Source organism: Protopterus annectens, chromosome 2.part0 (genome assembly GCF_019279795.1).
Source record: "Protopterus annectens isolate FY-2018-M chromosome 2.part0, PAN1.0, whole genome shotgun sequence".
Lineage (NCBI taxonomy): Eukaryota > Metazoa > Chordata > Ceratodontiformes > Protopteridae > Protopterus > Protopterus annectens.
Genome location: NC_056728.1, coordinates 1,315,738,494 through 1,315,765,345, shown reverse-complemented (window position 1 = coordinate 1,315,765,345; position 26,852 = coordinate 1,315,738,494). Strand labels below are relative to the sequence as shown.

The 26,852-nt window shown below is 40.6% G+C and overlaps 1 protein-coding gene across 6 annotated transcripts in view; it reads right to left on the bottom strand.

The window, feature by feature from the left end:
- The window catches only part of LIMCH1 (LIM and calponin homology domains 1), a 1,973,196-nt gene that overhangs the window by 526,350 nt on the left and 1,419,994 nt on the right, over nt 1-26,852 (bottom strand). For all 6 annotated transcript variants that reach the window (XM_044061504.1, XM_044061502.1, XM_044061501.1 and 3 more), the window contains exons 9-13: nt 21,098-21,397; nt 18,357-18,611; nt 17,283-17,540; nt 13,965-14,318; nt 12,777-13,106 (exon numbers count right to left, since the gene is read on the bottom strand). In XM_044061504.1, the coding sequence (XP_043917439.1) occupies nt 12,777-13,106; nt 13,965-14,318; nt 17,283-17,540; nt 18,357-18,611; nt 21,098-21,397 (1,497 nt within the window). The remainder of the gene's footprint in view (nt 1-12,776; nt 13,107-13,964; nt 14,319-17,282; nt 17,541-18,356; nt 18,612-21,097; nt 21,398-26,852) is intronic.

The following is a 26,852-nucleotide window of genomic DNA, read 5'->3' as shown; positions in this document are numbered from 1 at the left end:
AAGGATTTATAAATTGACAAACCTGTATACCATTCTATGTCTATGGCATTCTGACACCTATGTAAAATCTTTTACAAGGCTGACAGTGGAATTGTTTTAGGGGGTCTGCCATTCTAGTTGCCTGTCTCTGCCAGGATTAGATAGGAGATATCAAAAATGAGTATATTAGCTGCTAATTTTGCCCAGAAATCAGACTACTATGAAATAAAATATTACATTTTAGACTCGGGGCACTTCCTATTATCCAACTGGGTACAACACATCTGATTTTCCTTCCTGAAAGCTATTTAGCAATGTGAGAAGGAAGTTGCCATTTATTAGCACAGGGAGACGTGGTAATTTTAAGGGTCCATCCCTTGGTATATGAAGGTTTGAAGGGCATATCAGCAAGTTAGATGGGCTTCCTAGACACTGCTAATGCAGCCATTGAGGTTAGCCAGATATTTGCACAGCTAAGGGCACTTTTCTATGGCTATAATTCCCTTTGTAGCTTGTAAGACAAGAATAAATGCATTTATAATTCCTGGTATGTAACACTGCCCATTTGTAATCCCTGCAAATGATTCACCTACCATGCCTTCCCATGAAAATGCTGGTAGTGCACTATGGATAAATACCTAAAATTGCATCATCACCATACACCTCCCACCATTAACCCTGTATATTTCTAGGTTTTATGCAAGATTCCATGGTGAATTAAGAGACCCACTTAAATGCAATCATGCACTAGTGTTCTGGTTGCATATGGAGTCAAAACAACTATTAAAAACAGCAGTAAAAGAACACCACTGTATCACTCACATCCATTTAGAAAGCTATTAAGAGGAAATACAAGCAGGTGACACAGAAAGTGAACCTAAACACTTTTTTTGGATTTAACTCCCTTCCAACCCTGCTTTACAGTGACTACAATGTAACAAGATCAAACTTATGGCATGGTAAACACTAATACAAAAGAAGTGCCCCTCTAACCAAGCTCAGGCAGTGCTGGTTTGAGCAGTAGCCACAACTAGACCCTATAATATACCACATTAGATACTCAGTGAACCACAAAGTACTAGTGCAGCTTTGTTATGCTGACAATAAAAAGATTAAAGTGAAATGTAAGACTCTAACAGCTGTCACTAGAGTTCAGGTCATAAACACTTTGCTAACTTAGGAAGTATTTACAAAGTGCACCTTATCCCTACCTTTCGCATTGCAACTTTAGCCACACCAAGATGTCTGTCAATAGTAAGGTAGCAAACTCATTAAGTCTACCTCCCTATATGCAGTAACAATATTGATGAAAAACTACCTTAAACAATCATATCAATGTCACTGCTTAAATAGATGGTGTTAATACACAGTCTTCACCATTTACTAACTAGAGCTTGGTAACACTTGACTTTCATTTCTCCTTAATATATCCTGATGATTATTTTTTTTTGTTTCATGGCATCATTCATTGTACTCATTAAATTTTCTTTAAAATTCTCATTTATGTTCATTTCTATAGATGACATTACCTAATTCCTCCCACAAAGCACTCTTTCTTCACAACACTATTTTCTATTGTGTTTGTACAGCTATGTCAACATTTAACCAAGGACAGCTTGTGGTATTGCCTGTTATATCGATTCCACATTGGGAATAAGGAAATCATGCCTGATTACAGGTTTTAGCACACAAGGTTGCATTATGAAGAAGCAAGGAGCCCTTCCTATTGGCTCAGACTTCCTCAGGTGATTCATTCAGCTTGAGACTGAAATGAAGGAATTAACCTGCATGCAACTGTATGCACAGGAGAGCAGGGATATTTTTTTTAAGTATTTTTGTTGTTGTTGTTACAGGCATGCTGCCAGCATGTTGAAAGGCAAGGGGTGTGTGTGTGTGTGTGTGTGTGTGTGTGTGTGTGTGTGTGTGTGTGTGTGTGTGTGTGTGTGTATGCGAGTGTGTATGGAGACACACACTCACATCTAAAATATATATACATATATGTACATGTGTGTGTTGCGGGGTACAGAAACCTTACACTGTTCCTGATATTGATGCATGTTGTGAACTGCTGTCTTACAAATGTGTGGTGTTCTGTCAATTAGCATGCACTTTTGCATGCACTAATGATGACAGGCATTTCAGTTTCATGCTTAACAGACTTTAGAAAATGCATGCTAATGCAAAGTCTGTTATTCTAGTAACTTAAAGCATATAAAAAATATCAGTCCTTGATTTTGATCACGTGTCCCCAGTTATTAATTAGCTTTCTCCTTCAGTCATGAACCAAGACAGGGGGAAGTAGGTGCAGTGTGTTGTATACGGCATAATGACAGCAGTGAACTGAAAAAATAGACTCCTGCATGGCACTTCTGTATTTATTCATTCATTTGGTCACAATAAATGATTTGAGGTGAAGACTGACAGTCATACAAGTGTCTGTAATGGAAGGGCACATCTATGCATGTATATGTGTTTGGGGGTGGTAGCAAAAGTGCTCTCAGCTTTCCTGGATTTGGAAAACTATCTCTGATTTTTTATCATCATACTCAAAGTTTGTGGTTTTGTTGGCAAATCAATAAGGGGGTGCAATCACTAAATAATGATGTGAGACATTTGACTTTTAGACTTAATAGCATTCAGAAAAACATACTTATGAAAAGCTTGCATTATAGTAAGTTTCTAACTATATAATAGCAGTAACTGTCACTGATTTTTTGTCCTTTACCCACCATCATTTTTAGCTTTTACCCTCATTCTTGAGATAAGACACTGAAACATATGTGGGGAAGATGCACTGTATTGCACACTTTATTCTGATAGCAGTGAGCTGGGAAAATAAATTCCACAGGGGTTGCTTACGGATGAAAATTACCGTCATTGTTGTCATTTGTTCAAGTTAAGCAGTCATTATTCTGGCTTTGCAGATAGCCATTTTGTATGAATCCAGCCAGAATACTTTACTATGGCTATTTTTAACACTTCCAGATATCTGAGGTGTGCAGTCTGGCATATGGATTGAGCGGTATGCAAGAAGCCATGAACCCCAGAGTTTGCAGGATCTTCCTTGCAGATAGCTGGGGCCTGGTAGCTAGTTGAGAGAATTAGGCTGTCAGGAAAATTTGTTTCTCTGGAGTAAGGTATGCCATTTGGGATGCTGTGTCCAGACTTGCTCCCAGGAAGATTATCCTTTGGGTGGGCACCTGTTTGGATTTCTTTTCATTGATCGTGTACCCTAGGGAGGTTAGTAGGGTCTTTACAAAGACAAGGTGCTTGAGCAGCTTTTCCTGGCTGTATGCCTGAATGAAGCAGTCGTCTAGGTATGGGTAAATCTGAATTTTCCTTTGTCTGCAAAAGGCAGTGGCTGGAGCCAGACATTTTGTGAAAACTCTGGGAGCAGTAGATAAGCCTAAGAGAAGTGCAGAAAACTGAAAGTGTTGAGATCCTGCCCTGAAACTGCGATATTTCCTGCATGATTCCCTGATAGGAATGTTGAGGTAAGCCTCTTTTAGATCCAGCGTGCCTAGCCAAGCGTCCTTGGAGAGCATGGGTAGCATCTGTTGGAGGGTGAGCATTTTGAATTTTTGGATCACCAGGAAGGTTTTTAGAATGGATAGATTGAGGATGGGGTACCAGGTGCCCTCTTTTCTGGGCACCAGAAAAAGTCTGGAGTAGAAATCTTGGCCTATCTGTTCTGGAGGAGCCTGCTCTACTGCCCTCACAGAGAGCAGGGAAAATATATGCTTTTGAGCCTCTGCCCTCTGATTTGGTGGTAGATCTGGGAATCCTTTTGGGGTTGGTAGGATGTGGAAGGAAAATTTGTATCCCTGAGACACAATGTCCAGAACCCAGTGGTCCTTGGTAATGGTGGCCCAGGTGCTTGAGTGAAAGGAAAGTTTTCCTTGTAGGGGTAAGTGACGGTGGGCAGAGGGAGGGGGTGGAGGAGGTGAGTCATTATGAGTTCTTACCATAAGGGGGTGGCTTAGAACTCCCTGATTTTGAAGTGGAGGTAGTCCACTGCCTAGATCTCTGCATTCCTTGGGGCTGCTGTCTGGGGGGGGGGGTCTGTTTCCATGGGGCCTAGGCTGGGTCGGTTTACTGGGAGCAGGAAAGAACCAGTGTTTGGAGGGACAATGCCTGCTGAGCCTAGGTGGCTGGACCTACAAGCAATCCTTAACTGTTTCCACAGAATTTGCTTTTTCTTCCAACTTTTTTAAGACCTCTTCTGTCTTAGTGCCAAATAAGTTATCTTTGTGCAAGGAGGCATCCAACAATTTAGATTTGACATGGTCCGGCAGGGGCTGTTCCTTAAGCCAAGCATGCCTTCTAATGTCAGATCCAGTAACTGCTGCCCTGCAAGAAGCTTGTAGGGCATCAAAACCACAGTGGAAGGTGTGTTTAGTTGCTTGATTTGCAGAATGCATTAACTCTTGAAAATCTTTAGATTCTGCCCAACCAGGAAAGGAAGACATTTTTTGTTTAAGGAGTTCCAAGGTATGTTGCTGAAACTTCACCATATGGAACTGACAATTTAGTGCCCTGATAGCAAGAGTAGCTGAGCTGCATACTTTTTTACCCCATCTGTCCAATGCTCGGGAATCCTTGACTGAGGGGGTGGGATTCTTAGCAGAGGTTGCTTTAATTCCTTTTGGCCCTTGAGCAATGACCTCAGGGTCAGCAGTAGGATTTTTAAAAAGGTATTTGTGTGAGTAAGGGACTCTATAGTGCCTGTCTGGTTTTCTTGGAGCAGGAGGAAGGGCATCAGGAGTTAAGCTGTAATCGAGGAAAACATCCTCCACAACATCCAGGACTGGGGGGATGGCCAAGGGTCTGTGCTGTGGAAGATTTAGGAATTCCTGAGTCTCTTTTTAGACTGAGGGTAGTCTTGACTCTCCCATTGGAAATGCACCCTTAAAGTATGCAGGGTTTCCCCAAAGGAAAAGTCCTCTGGGGGAGAGGCTGAAGGAATGGAATCCTCTGCATCAGAATTCTCATAAGCAGAGATGGGTTGCATTTCTTCATATTCAGATGCATCAGATTCATCTGACTCTTGTTCAGACAAAACTACAGGGGACAGATCTCTTTTCCTTTTGGAGGGGGTAGCTTGGCTTCCCCTGATCAGAACAATAAGGTCTTCTGCTATTTTAAGCATTTGTGATGACTGAGGTAAGGTAGCAGGCACCTGAGAGTGGGTCGTCAGTTTCTTCGGTGTGGTTCGTACCCTGGGCCTAAGAAATATGGTAGTTTTAGAAAGAATGGTAGTCGTGAAAGAAAATGTCGGTTTGTGTTGAGATTTGGTAGTGCAAAGAACTTCCTCGGAAGCCGGTGCCTGCTCAGCAGCTCCGGACCCATCCAAGGTAGAGACAACTGCAGGATCCTTAGTCGAAGAAGAGTTTTGTGGCATACCGGACTCTGAAAGTGTCTCGGTGGTGGCCTGCGAATCAACAGAAGTGGGCATCAGGGGTTGTGAAAGCACCTCACTGAGTACCGCAGAACTGATGACTAGCTTAACGGAAGTGTTGTGGTAGGACTGGACCTGTGTGGTCTGTTGCTGTCTTTATCTTTACGTTTTTTTGGAAGATCTGCTGTCGGATGGCTTACCAAAGCCACATTGGAATTCGAGGACTGTAAGCAATTATATCTGGCTACAATAAGGGCCCAACGATGGATAGTTCTGGCGTTGAACAAAGCAGAGAAGTGACAATGAGGGACATCATGGTCTGGGCCTAAACAATTGACGCAGTAAGAGTGGAAGTCTTGGTGTGTTATTTTCTTTCCACAGGCAAGACAATTATTAACTTTTTCTGACATCGGTTAGTGCAAGAAAAAAGGATCCCCTATGGGGTACTTAGCTTTAGAAGACTTCAACTTCAATTCGGTAAACAAAAACTCAGGTAGTGGCCGACTGGCACTTGTGCGAACTGCTTCTGCTTCAGGCTCCATGACAAGAAAGACTGATGTAATGGCATCAGCTGCATTACTTTCTACTACTGATGATCTGACGTCAGTCCTCAAGCGATAGCAACTGACACAGAAATACTAAGTATCTGGTATTCAGGCCGGCCGATGGCTACCCTAGCAGGGATAACCCAAATGTGATGACTGCAGCAGAGAAACACAAAGAACATCAATATCATATAATGTAAGCTGAAATTAAATGGCAAATAACCTGTCTCAAATAAAGCCTGCTCTAACACCTGTGTTTAGAAGTTTAGTGCAGGTGTAGTAGTTACTTAACAGCATACCACAAGTCAAAATCATTAATGCATGTATACAGCTAACTGTTCTGGAATCATCAACACATTTAATGAAACTGGCACGTGACCAACCACCAAGAAATTTCTTCTCATAGCTTCTCTACCTTTTAATTATAGCAGGCACAGACAAGAAGACATGCTCAGTAGTCATTCAGCATTCTCTAGCAGTCTGCAGTACTCCTGCATGAGTCAGCCATGCTGAAAATGGCTTATGTTGCTAGGAATTAAATAGACAGCCACCTATATTGAGCCAGAGAACATAGCAAACCTCCTGGCTGACAAATTCAGCTCCAACTTTACCCCTCTCTCCTCCTCAACCTCCCCTCAGGAAATATCATCAACTATAACTCCCCCTACTATCACTAGGGGAACAAGTCCTTAATGCTCTCGCTAAGACCAAGAACACTGCATCAATGGGCCAAGACAATATCCCAGGATGCCTTCTAAATAGCACTAAATATGAGCTATCATGGCCTCTGGAATTACTACTTAACTGTAGCCTTCAAACAGGTTTCCTGCCTCATGAATGGAGAAAGGCAACAGTCATCCATCTGCACAAGGGTGGGCCGTCTACAGACCCTGGAAATTACAGACCCATAAGTCTCACTAGACATATGTAAAGCTATGGAAAGAATTCTCATGAAGATGATCAACAGAGATATATTAAACCTCCAGACACTGGACCCAACCGAGTTTGGTTTCATCAAGGGCAAATCATGTAAACTCAACCTGGTGGACTTCTTTGAGAAGGTCACCAAAGCAATGGATGAGGGCAAAATGGTTCACACTGCCTACCTTGACCTGGTCAAGTCATTTGACATAATACCCCACTCGGGCATTGTTAACAAACTCAAGAGGTCGGGTACAAACCTATATGTCACCTGGTGGAGAGTCCACCTCTGCAAAGAGGGCAGTCACAAGTGGAGCCCCTCAGAGGTCAATCCTTGGACCGCTTCTTTTCAGCATAGACCTCTCAGATGTCAAGGACAATGTCAGTGGTCTCTGGCTGACTACATTTGCAGACAACTGCAAATTAGGAGCTATCATTGAATCTCACAGTGACACAAATATTCTCCAGGAAGGGCCAAAACAGACAAAGAACTGGTGTCAGAGCCATGGACTAAAATTAAATGCCAAGAAATGCGTAATAGTATCCTTAGGGAAGTCAACCATCCCTGGTAACTGTCATATTGTCAACACACCCCTTAAAGTTGACCCAGTAGTCAGGGACTTAGGGACACACATAGACAGCAGTCTAGCCTTTGGCCATCATGTGTCTACAGTAGTGAGTAAATCATTCTATGTTGCTCAACTTATAAACAAAGGTATGGCATCTAAGTCCAAGGAAGTCATTGTTTCACTGTATTCGGCATTCATCAGACCTATCACTGAGTACAGTGCCCCCCTGGGGATATGTACCTAACTAGACATATCCAACAATTGGAAAGTCCACAGAGACTTCTCACTAAAAGAATATCGGGTGTAAGTAAAATGTCCTATGCAGACCGCCTCAAGGCCCTATCCCTGTACTTTATCTCCTACAGGCTTTTGAGGGGAGATCTATGCCTGGCATACATGGCATTATCAGACCCCACTTTGATGGACCTCCTGCATATCCACAAAACAAACAGCACCAGAATTACCCATTCTAAAGACTTAAACCTTACCTGTGATATAAATAGGACCTGCTGGAGTGATAGGTATGTATCCCAGAGAATACCACGTCTATTGAACCGGCTCCCCATTCATGTGAAGCAGAGTTCCTCCCTAACTCAATTCAACTGCAACTTGGGACAACTGGATGGGAAACCGGAACTTCATCCCTGGTTTGGCACCTACATCTCTAATGGACACAGGTAACCTGTAAATGGTTCATCTCCCAGGCCCTTGCTTACAATTGTCAAGGGTATCAGAACTTTCAGAGATGTGGGATGCATGGCTAGTCTTAAAAAGGCCCTTGTGTTCGTTGGCCTAGTAAATACCTATGAACCTATGAACATATAAGCTGTTTCTCAATCCCTTCTTATACTTTGCTCTTTCCTTTCAACATGCTCCCCTAAATTTTATTAAAAAGAAAAAGCAAAAGGAGCAAACAATACATTGATATAATCATCAAAGTCAGCCTGTTCTAACTTCATTCTCATTTTTGTAAATGCCCCTACAATCTTCAAAACAAGCTGACCTACTGACTGCCATCAGTAGTGTGCCTGCTGCATAACAGTGATATTACACAGCAGTTTCAATAAACAGATACTGAACATCATGCATCTATTAATTCAAAGAAAAAAAGCACTAAATAAAGGATATCTTGCTACATGACAATATGTCTGCACATGGGTACTCAAATAAAATTAACTATGTCATATCTCAAGTACATTCATGTTCTTAGTGTTTACAGTTCAAACGTTATTACCAACAAAGACAAAATGAACTGTCCTCCATTAGTTTAGAGGTGAATTCGTGTACAGTAAGACAGAGAGAAAAACAGAAAACTATTATTTTGATAATTTAACAAACAAGCAATAAGAATTAACAATATTATCAGCAGTAACAGAACCATTGATCACAGCAAACCAATTAAGTGGCATGCAAAACAACAATATGCACTAAACAACACTGGTAGGAAATAAGGCTAATCTACGGAGGAGAGGAGGGCAGGGAGGTCATAACTAAAAGGAAAACTGGATAGTTCAAACAGCACATACCAGGATGGGACAGGGGAGCAGGCAAGGTCAAAACACTGGGAAGGGCTTGGTTATCAGAGAGAATATTTCAGTAACAGCAAACAGGGGTACTAGGATTATGAACAAAGCTCATTATTTTTGGTAGCATTGCGCTGCAGAGGAATAAAGCCTTGGTAGGAAAGGATCTACTGTGAAAGTAGCATATCCATACATAGATGATATGGCTAAGAAAGCAAGTGAGAAGCCACATTAAGCATTGCAGATGACAGCCCAAAATGCAATTTCACTGCATGTAAACAAAATGGCAGAAAGAGAAAACATTTCAACTTTCTTCATACACCACCACCACTTTTTCAAGCTGTCTTAATACTGAATATCTTCTTAACTGAAAATTGTGAAAGATGAAGAAACACTGACATCTTATTGGGATTGCATAGAGATATGTTGGCTGTGATGGGCATTAATGCTTAAACTCACAACTGTTGGCTAAGGCTTAAGTGGACGCATATAGAATGTGGAATTAAAAACTGTAAAATATGGAGCTGTCATGCTTAAAAAGTAGAACTGTCAACAAAATATTCAAGAACAGCAAAAGGAGGAGGCATGAGTCGCAGAGTGCTCCTTTTACATGTAACCTTAGACTGTAGGGCTTGGTACCTTTGTATTTCTACTTCAGTGGCAAGAATTGCCTTTTTAATACACATTTTTTATGGACCAGTGAAGGGTCTTTTATAAAGAAAACATAAGTCTCTGCTGATTAAATTCAGTGCCTTAAGCAGATAACAGAATTAGAGTTTGGCACAGCAATAGGTATTAACAAACAGGTAACTGCATACTCAAGCCTCTACAGAGAGAACTAAAAACAACAACATACTTGAGAGTAGCACTGAACATTAAGTGAGCTAAACTTTCAGAGATGCAGTAATGTCAGATGCCACAGTGGAGCAGCGGTTAACATTGTTGCCTCACAGCAAGAGATTCTCTAGTTTGATTCTTGGCTAGGGTACCTTCTGTGCAGAATCTGCATGTCCTCCCTGCGTTTGTGTGGGTTTCCTCTGGGTGCTCTGGTTTTCTCCCACAAAGACATACATCTGGAGCATTTCTCCCCAGGCCTCTGCTGAATATAGTCTTCATTCCAAGCTGGACTTTCCAGGTAAACAAATAATAACTACATAAAATTTGTAGTTTTCTGGCAAATCATTGAGGATTAAAGTCACTAAATAATGATATACATTTGAGTTTCACACTTCATATTCTTCCGAAAAATGTATGCTTAAAACAAATCCTGTTACTCTAGCAACTTTCTATGTTTAAAAGAACAACATCTAAAATTTGTCCCAATATTGGGGCCTTTGTTCCTTCATTATTTTGAGCTTTGTTTAGATTTCTTGCAATAAGAGACTAAGGTATGCTCCTTAATGCCTATGCTAGGGACACTGTAAAGGTGTCAGAATTGCATTGGCATTCACATACTTTTATTGTTAAAGACGTAATGTATTACTGACACTCATGCAGGAGGGAATGGTACCTGGATGAGATTCAATGACTGTAAGAAATGTAATTCCATATAACACAAACAAAGGGAAATGATACTCCCGGGTCCCAGAAAATGAAAAGCAGAACACTCCGTGTCGCATGAGCTCTGGATATCCTCCAAACAGCTAAACATATTTTATTTTAATTTCAGTTTGTTAACCAGGGAAGAGCACTCATCCCACTGGACCCATTTCAATCTCAGTCCAGGAAAAACACAATCATTACACAATAGTTACATGACATTATATACAGAGTGAATATACATAGAATGTATATAAAGCAAATACTACAGCTGGCTTGAGGGTATAAAGGCAATAGATAAATGGCGGTACACATAAAGTGACAAAAAGTATAATATACGCATGCATTATATACAGAGTGGAAATCAGAGTTGGCATGCTGAAAGAATCACAGTCAAAAACAGAGTCAGAGCAAGGTATGTCAACCAGACTTGGTTAAGGTACATGATCAGAGAGATATCAGTTACATTTTCTTGTAGTCTTGAAATATGCTTTTATATGTGAACAGAAAATTGACTAAGATGGATGACATTTAAGAAAACAAAGGAGAGATTCCCACAGTTTGGCTTCTATAACAGCATTTGAAGACACGAGAGTACAAAAGTGATAAAACAAGGCTGCACAGAGAGTCTAGGGTTCTAACAGCAATGAAGAGAAAGTAGAATGAAGTAATGTCACTGTAAAAGCTGCATTTGGTACTGAATGAAACTCAGAAATGCACATCTGCAAGATGATGTAAATAAGAGGTAAAATGTCATATAGTGTGGCAACTATGCAGGGACACCTTCTGCAGAAAACTCCCTGTAAAAAACGACAAGGTAGATACAGCCGAGGTTTTCAAACAGTGAAACAGAATAAACAGAGAAGGTAATGGAAATACTTTTTCAGGAAACATGTTAAAGTGTAACAGCTTGTGTTATGAAGATGAAGAAAAAATGTGCAGGAAGTTTTAAGCACTTCTTCTCAGAAACCAGAACAGACACATGGAACAGCCCACTACCAAATTAGACAGAATTTAAACCTGTGCACAATAAAAATCTCTTCTGGTGGGGAAACATCAGCTAAACAAGGTATATAGCAAGTAAAGGGGAACCTGTCAGCCTAGGTGGACTAGGCACTCCTAAAATATGGACCATAAACAGCTCCTGTGCCACTGAAGGGTGATGAGCATGTTGGTCTTGGCCAGGCACTCCTAATACATGGACCATACACAGCTCCTGTGCCACTGAAGGGTGATAAGCATGTTGGTCTGAGCCAGGCACTCCTAATGTAAGGACCATACTCAGCTCCTGTGCCACTGAAGGGTGATAAGCATGTTGGTCTGGGCCAGGCACTCCTAATATATGGACCATACACAGCTCCTGTGCCACTGAAGGGTGATTAGCATGTTGGACTTCGAGAGTGAAACTTAAGAAGTCTCCCAAGGTCACCATCATCACCATCATCTTCATCCCCCTGTCACAAACTGATGGCATGACTACTAACTATACAGTACATAATGCTCAGACAACACACTTTAATAAATCTGTTTTAAGCAAACCATAACTAACTGCAATGCATTCTTCACTATAAGTTTATTATCAGTGACTTATGGTCAAGGTCTCTGACATGACCATTCTGCTGTACAACCTAAATGAAGGCCCCCACATCATATTTTTTTCATTTTATGTTCACAAACATACCACAATAATCTATCTGGCATAAGGAAGGCACATCCACAAAATTAAATAAATAGGTAAGCATTAAGCATTAAGAACGCATTATTACAAAGGCTAAGTTTTTTTTTTTGTTTGTTTGTGAAGGGGATTTTTGAGAGCACCTTATCAACCCTATTTTTCAGCCTTTGCAGCAAAACCTAGAAACATTTGAACCCACGCTATGGTGATGTCACTTGGACCTGATGGGAAAGACAACTGCTTGCTTCCTAGTGATGAGGGACATTCAGTTGCCCCACAAAAACACCACACCAAACAAGCTAAGGGAACATTTTGATGGGCATAAAGCTTTGCTATCTTTTTAGTGCCTCATTTTACATTTATTTGCATTTTCTCATCTACCATAAGGCAGTCTCCACATCAGTATTTAATAAAAGCCTTACCAGCAAAACAAAGCACACCATGTCAAGCAGTTTAACAGAGAAGCATCACTATCCACAGCAACAGCATCGCTTGTGAGTGACCAGTGATTCAATACTATGCCAAGCTTTGTGCAAGCAGGATTAGTTTAGAAACAAAGCAGGACAATCATGTTAAAGTTCGGAAAGGGAATTACAACATGCGGAATGGAACAATCAAAAAGCTCACATCTGTTGCCTTTCATCTTCAGTTTCTCTCCTTGTGTGTTCATTCTTTAAATTCCCTTTGATAAGGTCTTTCTTGTGTTGGGGAAGTACCAAAACCGGCAGGGTCTGGCCACAAGTCTGCTCCATCTCATGCTGAATATCTGTAGAATGTATTGCCACTGTATTGCCAATCTCCACATTTGTAACTCCATATTGTTCATCTTCCTTTTTGTTGTTTGGAAGCCATTTGGGAGACCTGTATGATTTCTCCATTTGTCCCCCAGTGCAGGCAGCTGAGACAGGTGAAGGCATTCGTCTACAAAAGTCGGGACTACAAGACCGTGCTAAGCAACTAGTAAGGAAACATTAATAATTGGGGTTTGGGGAGGGTGGAAAGGAAAGTATCATTAGTTTAAACCAGGAAAGAAGGATAATGTTACAGAACAAAGCACATGTACTGCAAAACCAAACTCACGCACTCCAAGGAAAGAAAGAAAACCAATCAAGTGCTAGTATAACGCTGATATAGTAAATGCAGAAAAGTTCAGCTGTTAGTGATTTGTTAAAGACATGCGGCACCACACAAAATTAACTGAAGATTAAGGACAGGAATGCAATACTGCTTCAGAAACATATAGAAATAACAACTACTTTGTGGCTAATTAAATGCAGATGTGAGCCAAGATTCAGTGGTGTTATGCACTATCGATTAGAAGTACACAGGCTTACAGTCCCATGAATGATATAAAACATCTCTGCGGCTAACAGCCCTGTTTTATTTTTCCTCATGACATTGAATGTTTCTGCAGTAGCGTAACTTAGTGAAAGGTAGGATGACTGTGATGTTTTAAGTGCATACAACCAGGCTAAATTCCAGTTGTTCAATCCATTATTCCTCAATAAATGAACTTAGACATTTGGCAGTATTACATCAAGAAGGCCTACACACCTATCACTATTACTAATCAAAGCAAACAGTGAAATCACCAAGACGTGTTTGTTTAGTACACATTCCAACATTTATTTTACAGAGTTGCACTGTGAAGCATAAACATGTCATGCAGATACAACATCTGAACACACTACATCCAATCCCATGACAAACAGCCACGTTTGGTATCACACTGTCATCCAACAGACAAGCTTCTGCTGTCAGATGTGTCCAGACTCTATCTCAAACCATTTCTGCTAAGGCAAGCTCTCCATATACCTGGAGTGATCTGGTGAAGTGTGAGCACTGTCTTTGCTTGAGCTGTACTGCACAGATGAAGAACCATTTGGAACCACAGCGTCACCAAGTGAGCAAACCACAGAATGTCCACTGTAAACTTTGGCCTCCTGCTCACATTCTGTATTTTCTTTGACAGTGCTGACATCATCCCACTTTATTTGATCGATCTCTGTCACAGGACCAAAATGCACAAAGCGCTGTCTAGAGCCTGCAGGTTTTTTAGATGCCCTTGTCGTGCTACTTGTAAAATCACCTTGAGACAAGACATTTGGTGTAATTTCATGCTGTGTTTCTGTATGGTATTTGTGCCCTCCTGGTTCACACTTCTGATCTCTAGCCACATTTGGAATAAACAGTGATGCAATAAGTCAACATGGAAAAAAAGACAGAAAAAGAAAGTATGCATGAACCTTAGAAATAAATCTGCAAGGGCAGTGGGATATTGCGTTTTTGGTTAAGTAAACTTACTCCTTTTCAAAAAGGTATACTATACAAAAAGGTATACTATACAAAAAGGTATACTATACAAAAAGCATAATGAAGTGTATGATATTATTGTACTTAAAATACCCACAGAACTCAGCGCACACACAATTTGCTGTGGCTGTAATAAACATCACTTCAGTCCATATAGGTAATGCTGATTTTTTTCAAACTGTATCCAATTATTATGTTAAGTTTGCTTTACATTTATATGAATAAAACTGTTTAAAAAAAAAAAAAAACAGCGCATGCTTTTGATTAATCCTTGCTGCAAGATTAGATGCATTATACAAAAACAGTTGACTCCTGTTACTTATTTAAGTGAGATCCTTTAATGTCCATTGGGGGGGACATGTCAGACTGAGCTGACATAGCATGAATCAATACCTGCATGTGGTAGGAATGACTAAAACATGGTGTAATTACAGAAGGGATTATATTAAATTAAGGGGGATAAAGGTTCAAATTTACCCCGCATTGCAATGTTGTCTGCAGCACATATGTGACCTAAGCACATATTTAAAAGTAACAGGTTGGTTCTAAATGGATTTCTATACAGGTACAATTATGTGTGGTATGAGATATAACACCAAGCAATGTAAATGTTCCCAGATTTGTTGGTAGGAGCAGTATTAGACACATGGACCTACTACCGTAATGAAGGATGCTTGTGTGACATACTGGAAATGTTTTCTCTCGTCATCCTAAAACGCCTTGAGACCCACTTCCACCTAATCAGAAAGCTTGGGTGGGTTAAACAGATTAGAAGCACTACTGTGCCCAAAGCATGAAGTGCCTTATTAGTACAGTCCCTCTCAGTGGGTATGCTACCTGGAGTTACAAGCCCAAGTATACATCCCCAAAGAATTTGCACACAGCCAGCCAGTGACAATTCCCGATTGTAACCACATGTCAGAAAGACAAATAACAGTCCTAATTATAACTTTCATTCCCAAAGCATCTGGATAACACAGTTCGCCAATGGAGTTACACAGATGTAAGCACATGCCTATATGGCAGGCAAGCATCAGCATCAACCTCCTGTTTCCCATTTTGTTCATGGGGTCAGTGTGCCACACAAACAGTGACCATAACCTAGAGCCAATGTTCACAGCACTAGGTAGCTATCCTGCTGCGGCTGTTCTTTTGCACCACAAACACTCATCTACAGCCAATTTAGAGTGTGCAGTCCACCTACTATATGTATGTGAAATGTGAGAGGAAACTGGAGCACCTAGAGAAACCCCACGCAAGTATAAGGAAAACATGCACACGCCACACAAAAGACATCCGAGCCGAGAACTGAACCAGATGATCTCTTGCTGTGAGGCAACAATGCTACTTGCTGCACCACTGTACCACCCATTCATCATATAGACACACACACACACACACACATATATACAAATATCTATCTATATTTATATATATATATATATATATATATATATATACATTTTGGGGACATGAGCTGAATGACTATATACATCCCTAAAAATAAACAAAAACTCATAACTTTCATCCCCAAAGCATTTTCACAACACAGCCAGTCTATAACCTTGCAAAGCTATAAATATATGTCAGAAAACAAATAAAAATGCTTAGTCGTGACTCTCATCCCCCAAAGCATTTGCACAACACGGTTAGCCAATGACACTGCAAAGCTGTAATCACATGTCAGAAAAACTGACAGATAATAGTCTGAAATAAAACTCACATACCTAAAGCATCTGAACAACATAGCCAGCCAATGACATTATACAACTGTAATAACCAGTTAGAAAAGCTGCCAAAAGTCACTCTTAAATAAAAAAGTCATAACTCTCATCTCCAAACCATCAGAGCAGCACAGCTGGCCAATAACATTATACAACTGAAAGCAGCTGTCAGAAAGACAGACAAATGACAGCTTTAAATAATCAAATACATAAATAAATACATTAAAACACAAGTGCAGGGTTTGCTTAACAGATGAGTAGCACTACTGTGCCCAAAACATGAAGTGCCTCATTAGTACAGTCCCTCTAAGAAGACATGTTAATGTTATGGGGCAATTCCCTAAAACCGTTTTCATTGTAATGTGGCTAACGCTTTTGTTTTTATTTATTAATACTGGAGGATACAGTTTAAATTGGGAAGAATAAGTAAATAAGGCAAAGTTCTCCAAATGCAGTGCACTGTGAACACTGAAAGAAAAGTTATATTCTGTTTTCTCTGACCTGTACCTGTTCTGGCTGTGCCATGCTGGTACTGATATTTTTGCAGAGATTAAGGTCCTTAGTTCCCATCTAGCAAGGTGAACCCTGAAAAAATGTAGTGAATATACAGTTTTAACTCAGAAGGATGAGGAAGGAGATGAAACTGCCTATCTACAGTTTACACAAACAGAAATGGACACTCAGGTGTGTCACATGGCATTTAGTCTATTCTTTGCCCATTCAGTTGTGCTTCTGTGGGCATACTCATATAAAGGGGGGGGGGGTGGCTAAAGACAATGTTATGCAGGGCTATAAACCTCCAACAAAATAAGAATATGGAGTTTGCTGTATGTTGAGTGGGGCGGGGCATATCTTCCTTCTTGATGGACAGGTATGCCTACATATAGGGAGAAAATCTTAAGGCAGGTCTGACCTGCACTAGGAAATTATATGGCCAGTAAAGCCAGCAAGTATACGAGCAAACAGCATGTAAAAATGAATAAGAAAAGTAAATATTATGATGAGGAAACTGATGCTACAAGGAAAAGGGCAATAAATAAAAGTAAAAGCACTAAAAGGTAATGTACACACTGCATCAAAAAGAAAATTAAAAAACCTTGCATCAGACGATATTTTCAGCTTGTCCCATTTCTCCATGTCTGCCTGTGTCACACAGACTTTTATAAGATCCTGGGAGTCTGTCTTCAGTGTTATGATTCGCTGTGTCTTCCGTTTTGCCAAGTCATCCCTCTTCACATCAGGGACTCTTGCCTGCTCTTCCTCATCCTCAGACTCATCCTGTTGTGACTTTAAGAATGGATTCTCTTTTCGAGTTATAATTAAGGTATGACTGGTATCTTCTGGTTGTATTTTGCTGAACGTGTGCAATACAATTACACAACAAAAGGGAGGGGGGCAGTTAAAAGAGGTAGAGGGCATGATAACATGCCATTAACGTTTATGTTAGATAAAAAGACAAAAAGTGAAAGAAAAAACAAATAAAAACAGCAATGAAAACAATGGCAGGTGTTACACACCAACATAATACATAATTAATGAATTCCCCAAATACTAGCAGACAGGAAAACGCAGAATCTCTAAACCTACTTGTAATGTGAAATTAGTGCATCTAACGTGAATCTGTATGAGCTAACACAAGCCCTGTGTGAATATACATATTACAACTACCTCCTGATGCCAAATCTGTAAAAGCTGTGTACAGAATGAGACACCTAAAATGTGTCATGATCTATGCACCATTTAGTATGAAACACAATAACATAAGCCTCGTCTACAGAACATTAGCATATCCTGTTTTAATGTCATTGCAAGCTATGCCAAGACATTATATTCTATTTCACAGTTTAAAACAACTTGCAGCGTAACTGGGTGAAAAAACTCATGCCTAATGTCATGGATTTCATGCTAGCTTTTAGTATCTAAACAGACGATTCCATACAAAGTGCGAGTCCACCATGATCTAGTGCAAACATCGTCATTTTACATTAAAACCATATATATATTCAGCTTCTGGAAATGCTAACTCATTAAAATATAGTTTTTAAAAAGTAAACCATAACTTGTCCTAGTAAAATAATAAATTATTAAAACATAAAATCATATGCTGGTATGTGAAATGAAAAGCACTGATGACAATAAAAGCAGAAGGAGCTTAAGATGGTTTTCAAACCTTTTGCTTGACTTTTGTCCTGCATCCGTTTGAGCAAGAAGAGGTACACATTGGTTTTGTGGCATTCTAGGTCTAAATGATTGGCTCAACCTTGCCCTACGTGCAGCAAAGTCATCATTTTCAATGTCTGGGACTTTCTGCTCCTCTTCAGATTCAGAATCAGATTCCTTTCCCTGGCAGGATTCTAAAAAGGAGTTATCACGGCGAAGAATAATATCTGGTGTTGTCTGATCAACATCACAAGGTTTCTTTGAGCTGACAGATTTAGAGCAAAAAATAAATAAATAAATAACTCCATATGCATTGCAGAAGACAGTAATGGTCAGGCTGTTAATTTGTTAGCGCCACTGCACTGCATGTCAAAACCACGCCGCACTGACAGCTGCCAGTGTGTTAACAGAGCTTGTTTCTTTTGCCACATGCAACTTTACAACAGAGAGAAATGGGCTTCTGAACCAACTACATATGGCAAACAAAAATAGCACAATTCAATTTAAAAACAACATGGGACTTCCACAATAAAGGCACAACATGATGCAAATTGGCTACTGAAGAAAGCACTGCAATAGTTTACTTTATCTGGAAACTCTGTTAATATAGGTGTCTACAGTAAACGGTACATGCATCTTCTAACATTTTAGCTGAATTATACACAGACAGACACCCCATAAAAGGAAGTACAGACTTAAAAACATAGTTTTCACTGGTAAAAAAAATGAGAAACTTTTGTAAACTTCTGCTTATTGAAAATATTACAGTCGAACTTAATGTGTGCCTTCATTCATTAAAGGTACAACTCTAAAGATGGGGAGGGGGACTCAAAGTGTCTCACTTTTATGTTCCACATCCATTTTCTTTTTCTAACATGAATGTTTGGTATTTGCCACACATTTAAAGCTCCAGGCAATATCACAAACTGACTTGATGTGCTTCAAATGTTTCCAAGAGGCAAGCATCACTTTAACATTTCAGATGTAATAAGCAACCTTTTTTTTTTGCTAGCTGAGAACCACCAACAGAATTAATCTAATAAATGCCATTTTCCAAAGCAATCAGCTTTCTCTATCCTATTCTCTCCACCTCAAAACACAAATTTAATAGCTTCAAATTACTGACAACAGTGGAGAACCATTTGTGAACTTATCACACTATTACAATGAAATGCACATCTCCTCAAAGCAATACTTCCAGATTATCACCAAACCACTGCACCAGTGAATAAAGAATCTAGATTATTCCTAAATCATTTTCCAAGTAAATACTTCAGATAACTTTAATTCACTGGCCAGATAAATAAACACTCCAACTGCCCAGACAAATAAATCATTCATCATTTCTTCCTGTTGTACATCTTGGGAGACTGATGTTAACAATGTTGCCACCAATTTACTCCTGCAAAAGTGCCTTCTGGATTATTATACACCCCAGGAGATCTTTTCAAATAAATCCAGACCGTAAACACAGCACTCAGCCTTGACCTATCGGCTAGTAGCTTCTAGAAACATACATGCCCTTAACCCTAATACTAATAAAAAAAATAAATAAAAAAATAAAAAAAAATAGTAGAGAGAGAGAGAGAGCGAATTCCGCATGTTTTCCCTGTGATTCTGACAGCATAGGGCTCCCACCTGGATTCACGAAAATACATTACTAAAATATACAGGCAAACTTCATAACAGAATGTTCTACAGAGGAAAGTGGGAGGGGATGAAAGTCACAGGACATCCCATGATGACCTCTAAGCGCATCTCTTTCAGTATCGACTACCTAATTTTCCCTTTTCTGCCCTCGCATTCATTCTTCTATGACAATATTTTTATACTCACCCTTTTAAAACATTATTTGCTCACAGACTGTAATCTCATGTGCATGTTTTATTCTTTGACTCCATGTTTGCATATCTAAGAATGGATGCTACTATTAATTATTTTACGAGTCATTCTTTCACAAACCACTGAAGTGACTGTATGTGCGATAGACAGCAGCCCACCACTTTACATTGCAATATACTACACAAACAATTGCAAAAGTTTTCTACAATAGCTTCTTTTGTATAACTTACATTATGTTACTGGAAACCACTGTATGCTTTTTATTTATTCATTTACATATTTGCCTTTTTTATGGGGAGGGTGAGTGTTCAAAGCAGATATTTCACACTAGGGTGAGCCAACAATGTCCCCTACATTGTACTGTGCTGTCTAAATCAGACAATGGCAGAAGTTGCAGTGGCACACAAGAGATTTGTTTATATACCCTCTACATAAAACTATATATAAAAATCAGCAACAAATGAACAAGATTTTACATAACGTAGCTGTGAATTAGAGAACATTTCATCACTCAAGCCCCATGCAAAGCCAAAAAAAGTGCAGCAGGATGCCTGTAGCAACCCCCTTACTACAATGTTGCACACTTAACAGCGTTCCTTACTTGTACATAAAGAACATGCATCAAGCAGTCTCCTACTATGCCAGTGCGTGACTACCATACCACTCACTACATTATTTTAAGAAAGCTTGTAATTTAAATTAGTGCAGGTCTCTGCAAGATGACTTTCCTTTTAGTAAATACCTGATGCAATGGTAAGGCTTTCTCCAAAGAGAACATCGCTTAGCAAGAGGCTGCGTTATTGTAAAACAATTACACAAAATAAGCGCCACAGCACCACAAGCTATTCTACTGAATATGCACACGTGAGTCTCAAATGATATTTCAAAATGCTATGCAGATTGTCTAACCTGCCATAACGTTTGTAAGCAGGCATGATCTTGATGCCAGCTTCTTCAAGTCTTTTCAGTTTATTTCTCTCTCTCTCTTCCTTATCTTTAGAAAGGAGTACTGGGCTCCCTCCTTGTTTCTGTGCAGGATATGCGCCCCAGTCCTCTGCACTTCTTTTAGGAATGCAGTCTTGCTTTGGTTCAGGATTGATTCTACTGCTCTGTTTGCCAGATGCTGTGATATCAGCTTTGTCATATATAGATTTCTGTGTCACCTTCATAGGTGGCTGTTCTTTTGTCATTACTTCAGGTTGGTTCTGGCTATAAAGTTACATACAGCACAGTTTATTTCATTGTAGCCAATATTTACTGCAAACAGTCCTACTAACAGCACTCCAACATAAAGCCCAGTACGCCAAATTAAAATAATGGCCATCACAGAGTCAAAATCCTGGAGATACTGAAGATTAGAGAAGTTAATAGATCAGAATACTTCTAAGATCCATTTTCTACTCCTTACGGTCACTGATCCTCAGTTCCCAGATGTGACATACTTTATTTAATCTCTGGAATAGCACAGTTGTGTAAATAACTTACCATGATCACTGCTGCAGGACCCTTAGCTATATGGGTTAGATCCTGCCAAGCATACAATAGACAGCTAGCTTCCAAAGCTTCAGGGCACCATCCACACACCCAAACTGTAAGGCAGATTGAGCTGAGTGACTACAAGAGAATGTATGATGCCAAGCCCTTCAGAGCTGTCCTGCCATCAGACAGAAGGAGGCTAAGCCCTGAAAGGACAACCCTAAGAAGAACAAAAATAAACAACCGCACCCTGGCATAAAGAACACCAACACAAAAAAATAAAAATAAAAAATAAGGGGTGGGGGGTGGAGTGAGCGAAAAATATGTACAGAGGACCAAGTTGCAGCTTCAAGAATGCTTCCAGAATCCAACCCTTTCCAAAAAGCCATAATGAAGCCAAGGCTTTGTTAGAGCGGACCTTGACTCTGCCTGAAAAAAATTTGCTGTGATGAGTATAAAAAAAAAGGTAATAGCCTTAAACATTTATTTGGAAATAGTATGCAGTGATACCGTTTGCCTGTTCTTCTTAACTTTATAAGGAAAGAACAGCAGATCCAATGATCTGAAAGATTTAATTTTGTCAAGGTAATACCTGAGTTGCCAGTGTACGTCCTAGGTATTAAATATCCTTTCTCCCTCATTTTTAACATCAGTAAACAAAATGGGGTAATTGATAGTTTGGCTTAAAGTAGACTTGGAAACCACTTTAGGCATAAAATGCAGATTAGTTCTCAAAGAAACTGTGTCTCTGTGGAAAATGAGATATGGCTGACTCACAACAAGAGCTTGCAACTCAGATACTCTTCTTGTAGAGGTCATAGCAGTCAGTACAACTGTTTAGCATGTTAAGAACCTCAAGTCAGCCAGATTAGCTGGTTCATAACGAGCATGTGTTAGCTTTTCTAAGACAATAACGGTGGTAGGGTGGAGTGAGTCCAGATACAAATTCTTACTTTTAGCACTTGAATTTGCTTATTCATGATCAGCACTTGTTCAGAACTTGTAAGCACTAAATAACCTACTAATTACTACAGCACTCAACCTTCCTCATTACCTAGAGTAAAACAGTTTTGGTACTTACTTTCCTCACTTACTTAGAGAAAAACAGCTCTTGTACTCACTTTCCTCACTTATAGAGAGGAAAATAGTTTTGTATTCAGGCATGTCCAAGGGTCAGCTCCCAGTGTTCTCTCCTGTCTATCTGATGAATCTGGGAATCATGGGGCAACGTAGAAATTGCCTCATGTACACAGACAACCCTCTCCTCCTACCACCCAGCACTACAACCTGTGAGAGATGCACTTATCTAGCCAAACTGGAGGCAAAGCTCTCTCCAATCAAGACTGAACTTGACAGTCAAGAGGAGAAGGTAAACACTTGCACCACACCACACTCATCACATAGTCTCACTAAATCTACACCACCAAAATCCGCACATAGAAACAGAAATGCAAGCAACCTCCACCCTCCAACACAACCCAAATGACACATAGCCCCCAGACTCAGTGTGCCACTCAATGACAGCCAAATAAGGCAAAAAAACGTACCCAACACTCTAGTCAGGATCTGCCACATAACCCACGCACTCAGGTCACTCCACAACAAATACAAATATGACTCTGTCACTGTCCATGTTGGTGTGAATGACCTAAGATGTACCTCCCTGGATTACATGAAAAAAGACATGGAAGAGCTCTCTGATCTTGTAGCCCAGGCAGGTATGACCCTAGCCCTGAGTAGCATTCTGCCATCACCCAGAATGATGCCGCAGTACAAGGACAAAATGATTGACTTCAACAATTGGCTAAGCTTCTGGTGCCATTCTAAAGGGATCCAGTATCTGTCTGCCTGGGATGACATGGTCGACAGACCACGATGCTTTGCCAGAGATGGCCTGCACCTGTCACCCCTGAGATTCTGGATACTGGCTAAGGTTCTTGCCACCCCTATAGTGCCTTTTTAGGCAAGGTTCAAATGACAAATTCACCACTTTAACAGGAACAGGCAAGCAAAAACTGAGGGTGTTGCTACTCAATGCTAGAAGTCTAAATCTCAAAATGCCTTAAATGGAGAACATCGATATCTGTGGAGTGACTGAGACCTGGTTCAAGGCTCCAGAGAGCACCCCTGCATTACCAGGCTATAACTCATACCACACTTTTCGGCCATATAACCTGGACCGGAACACCAAAGGCGGAGGTGTGTCCATATTCATTAAGAATATCTACACCTCCAGGCTAGCTGCTCAGCATAATGCAGCCGAGGTTATTCAAGTGCAACTAACTCTGGGCAAAACTGCAATCCAAATTGTAGCTTGCTACAGATCCCCCACCATGCCCCAGGATTCCCACTCCTCTTTTCTAGATGTACTGGAAAATATTAGGGTTTAACCAAACACCCTAATAATGGATGATTTCAACTACTCCACCATTAACTGGGAAAACTACTCATGTAGCAACTCCTTCGCTCAACGCTTTCTGGAATTCATAAACTCCAATAACCTGCATCAACTTATCCACACCTCCCACCAGGGGCAGCAACATACTAGGTCTAGTCATTACCAACATGAGTGACCGGTGTTCCACACCTGAAGCCAACACCTCATTGGTCCGATCCAACCATAAGCTAATTACCCTAGATATCCACATCCTGCCCCCACACCCATTAAGGAAACCATGGTAAAACATTTCTCCAAAGCCAACTTCATGCTTCTTAAGACAGAAGTGGTGAACTTCATGACACCCATGCAGATGGACAATACAGTTACGACTACTGAATCCTACACAATTGCACTTTATAAGCACTTATATGAGTGCATGGATCGTGCTATCCCAAACAGACCCAAATGCTATCCTCCAAAAAAAGGAAGCCAATCTGGTGGCCCCCTGCCATAAACAAACTGTACAACAGAAGGAAGAAACTGTTGCAAAAGAGAGTAAAATCCCATGAGTGGAGGAGCTCCCTGGTCAACCTCAGTAAGAAGCTGCAATCCCTGATAAAATCCTTCAAAGCTATTTACAAAAACAAAATCACCACTGATTCTAAAGACAACCACAAAGCATTTTATAGCTATGTCAAGAATCTCAATGGCAACACTCAGATCTGCTCTGAGTTACAGCACAATGGCAGTAAATATACAGACCCAACTGATATTGCCCACATCCTGGCAGATAGGTTCAGTGCTAACTTTATCCCCCTCTCACCCCCTAAAGAGCCCATCTCTATACCGGAAGAATGCAAAGTTCCTGTAATCATGGCTGCACAGGTAAAAACCACACCCTCCAAAGCCAAGAACACAGCATCCATGGGACCAGACAACATCCCAGTCTGCATTCTACATGAACTACAGAACAACTGGCACCCCACCTAAGTACCATGTTCAATCATATCCTCACCTCAGGCTTTGTGCCTGCTGAATGGCGCACAGTGACGGTTATCCCACTCCACAAGGGGGGAATCACCACGGACCCCGGGTACTACTGCCCCATTAGACTGACAAGCCTGGTCTGCAAGGCCATGGAATGTATCATCATGGAACTTGCAAACAAAGACATTGGTAATCTCCAAACTCTGGACCCCACCCAGTTCGGGTTTGTAAAAGGCAGACCATGTCTCCTAAACCTGATAAACTTCTTTGAAGCAGTCACCAAAGCCGTAGACAAGGGTAAGGTGGGTAACACAGCCTATCTAGATCTTGCCAAGGCTTTTGACACCATCTCCCACTCTGGAATTATAGATAAACTCACTAAACTAGGTATAAATCCCTATGTCACAAGATGGGTTGCCAACTGGCTCACTGACAGAACCCACACTGTGAAAGTAACAGACTCCAAATCTGACTTCAGATCAGTGACAAGTGAAGTACCACAGGGTTCAGTCCTGGGTCCTCTCCTGTTTGGTATCTACTTCTCTGAAAAACAGGCTAACACAGAAGGTCTTTGGCTAATGAAGTTTGCAGATGACTGCAAACTAGGAGCCATAATCGAAACTCCTAACGATGTGGACATGCTACAAAAGGGCCTCACTGAGACAGATACCTGGTGTCAAAGCCATGGCCTCAAGCTCAATGCCAAAAAGTGCATTGTCATCCCCTTTGGTAAAAACTCTGTACTCATGAACTACAACATAGGCGGTAGTATACTTAACACCAAAGGTGTGATAAGAGACCTTGGGACACAGGTGGACAGTAGTCTCTCCTTTGACAATCACATTGCCACAGTAGTCAGGAAATCCTTCTACGTGGCACACCTCATCACAAAAGGTTTCTCATCCAGATAAAAAGAGGTCATTGTTCCCCTCTACTCATCACTCATTAGACCCATTATAGAGTACAACGCCCCTTTTGGTATGTACCTCACAAGACATCTACAACAACTGAAAAATACCTCACAAAGAGGATTACCGGCCTCAAACAGATGCCCTACGCAGACCGTCTCAAAAAACTCCAGCTTTACTCCGTCGCATATCGCCTACTCAGAGGTGATCTCTGCCTAACATACAAAGCTATGTCAAACCGAGAGCTGTTGGACATTCTTCACTTAAAGAAATCTCAATCCATCCGAGCTACGTGCTCTAGGGACCTAAACCTTGTCACCACAATAGACAGAACATGCCGAAGGGATAGATTCCTGTCCCAGAGACTTCCCATACTATGGAATAAACTACCTATCTATATCAAACAAAGCTCCTCATTAGCACTCTTCAAGAAAAATCTTGATGGTTGGATGGGAAATAGGAAAGTCACCCCGGGGATCACCTCTGTGGCTCTGCTTGACAGTGGCACAGGAAAATAATTTTCTTTGGTGGCAAAAGCCAGGGTACCTTTTTGGCTGGGCTTGTATAGGTCCTAGGGCCAATAGCCTAGTACCTACCTATGAACCTATGAACAAAATTAAGATCCAAAGAAGGGGCCACTGTTTTTCTTGGAGGTCCCTTAATAAAACCCCTTTCAAAAACATTTTGTCATGAGGAGAGCCTTAAAAGAGGAGTATCCATGGGCAGACATGCTGACATGACCAATAAATGAACCTTGATAGAGCAGTAAGAAAAGCCACAAGACATTAACTCACACAAATATTGTAAAACCAGAAAAAAAATCTAGCCCTTAATGGGTGCTGACTATGTTGTTGGCATCAACTAGAAAGCCTTTAACATTTGCTAATATATGATTTTGTAGTAGCAAGCTATC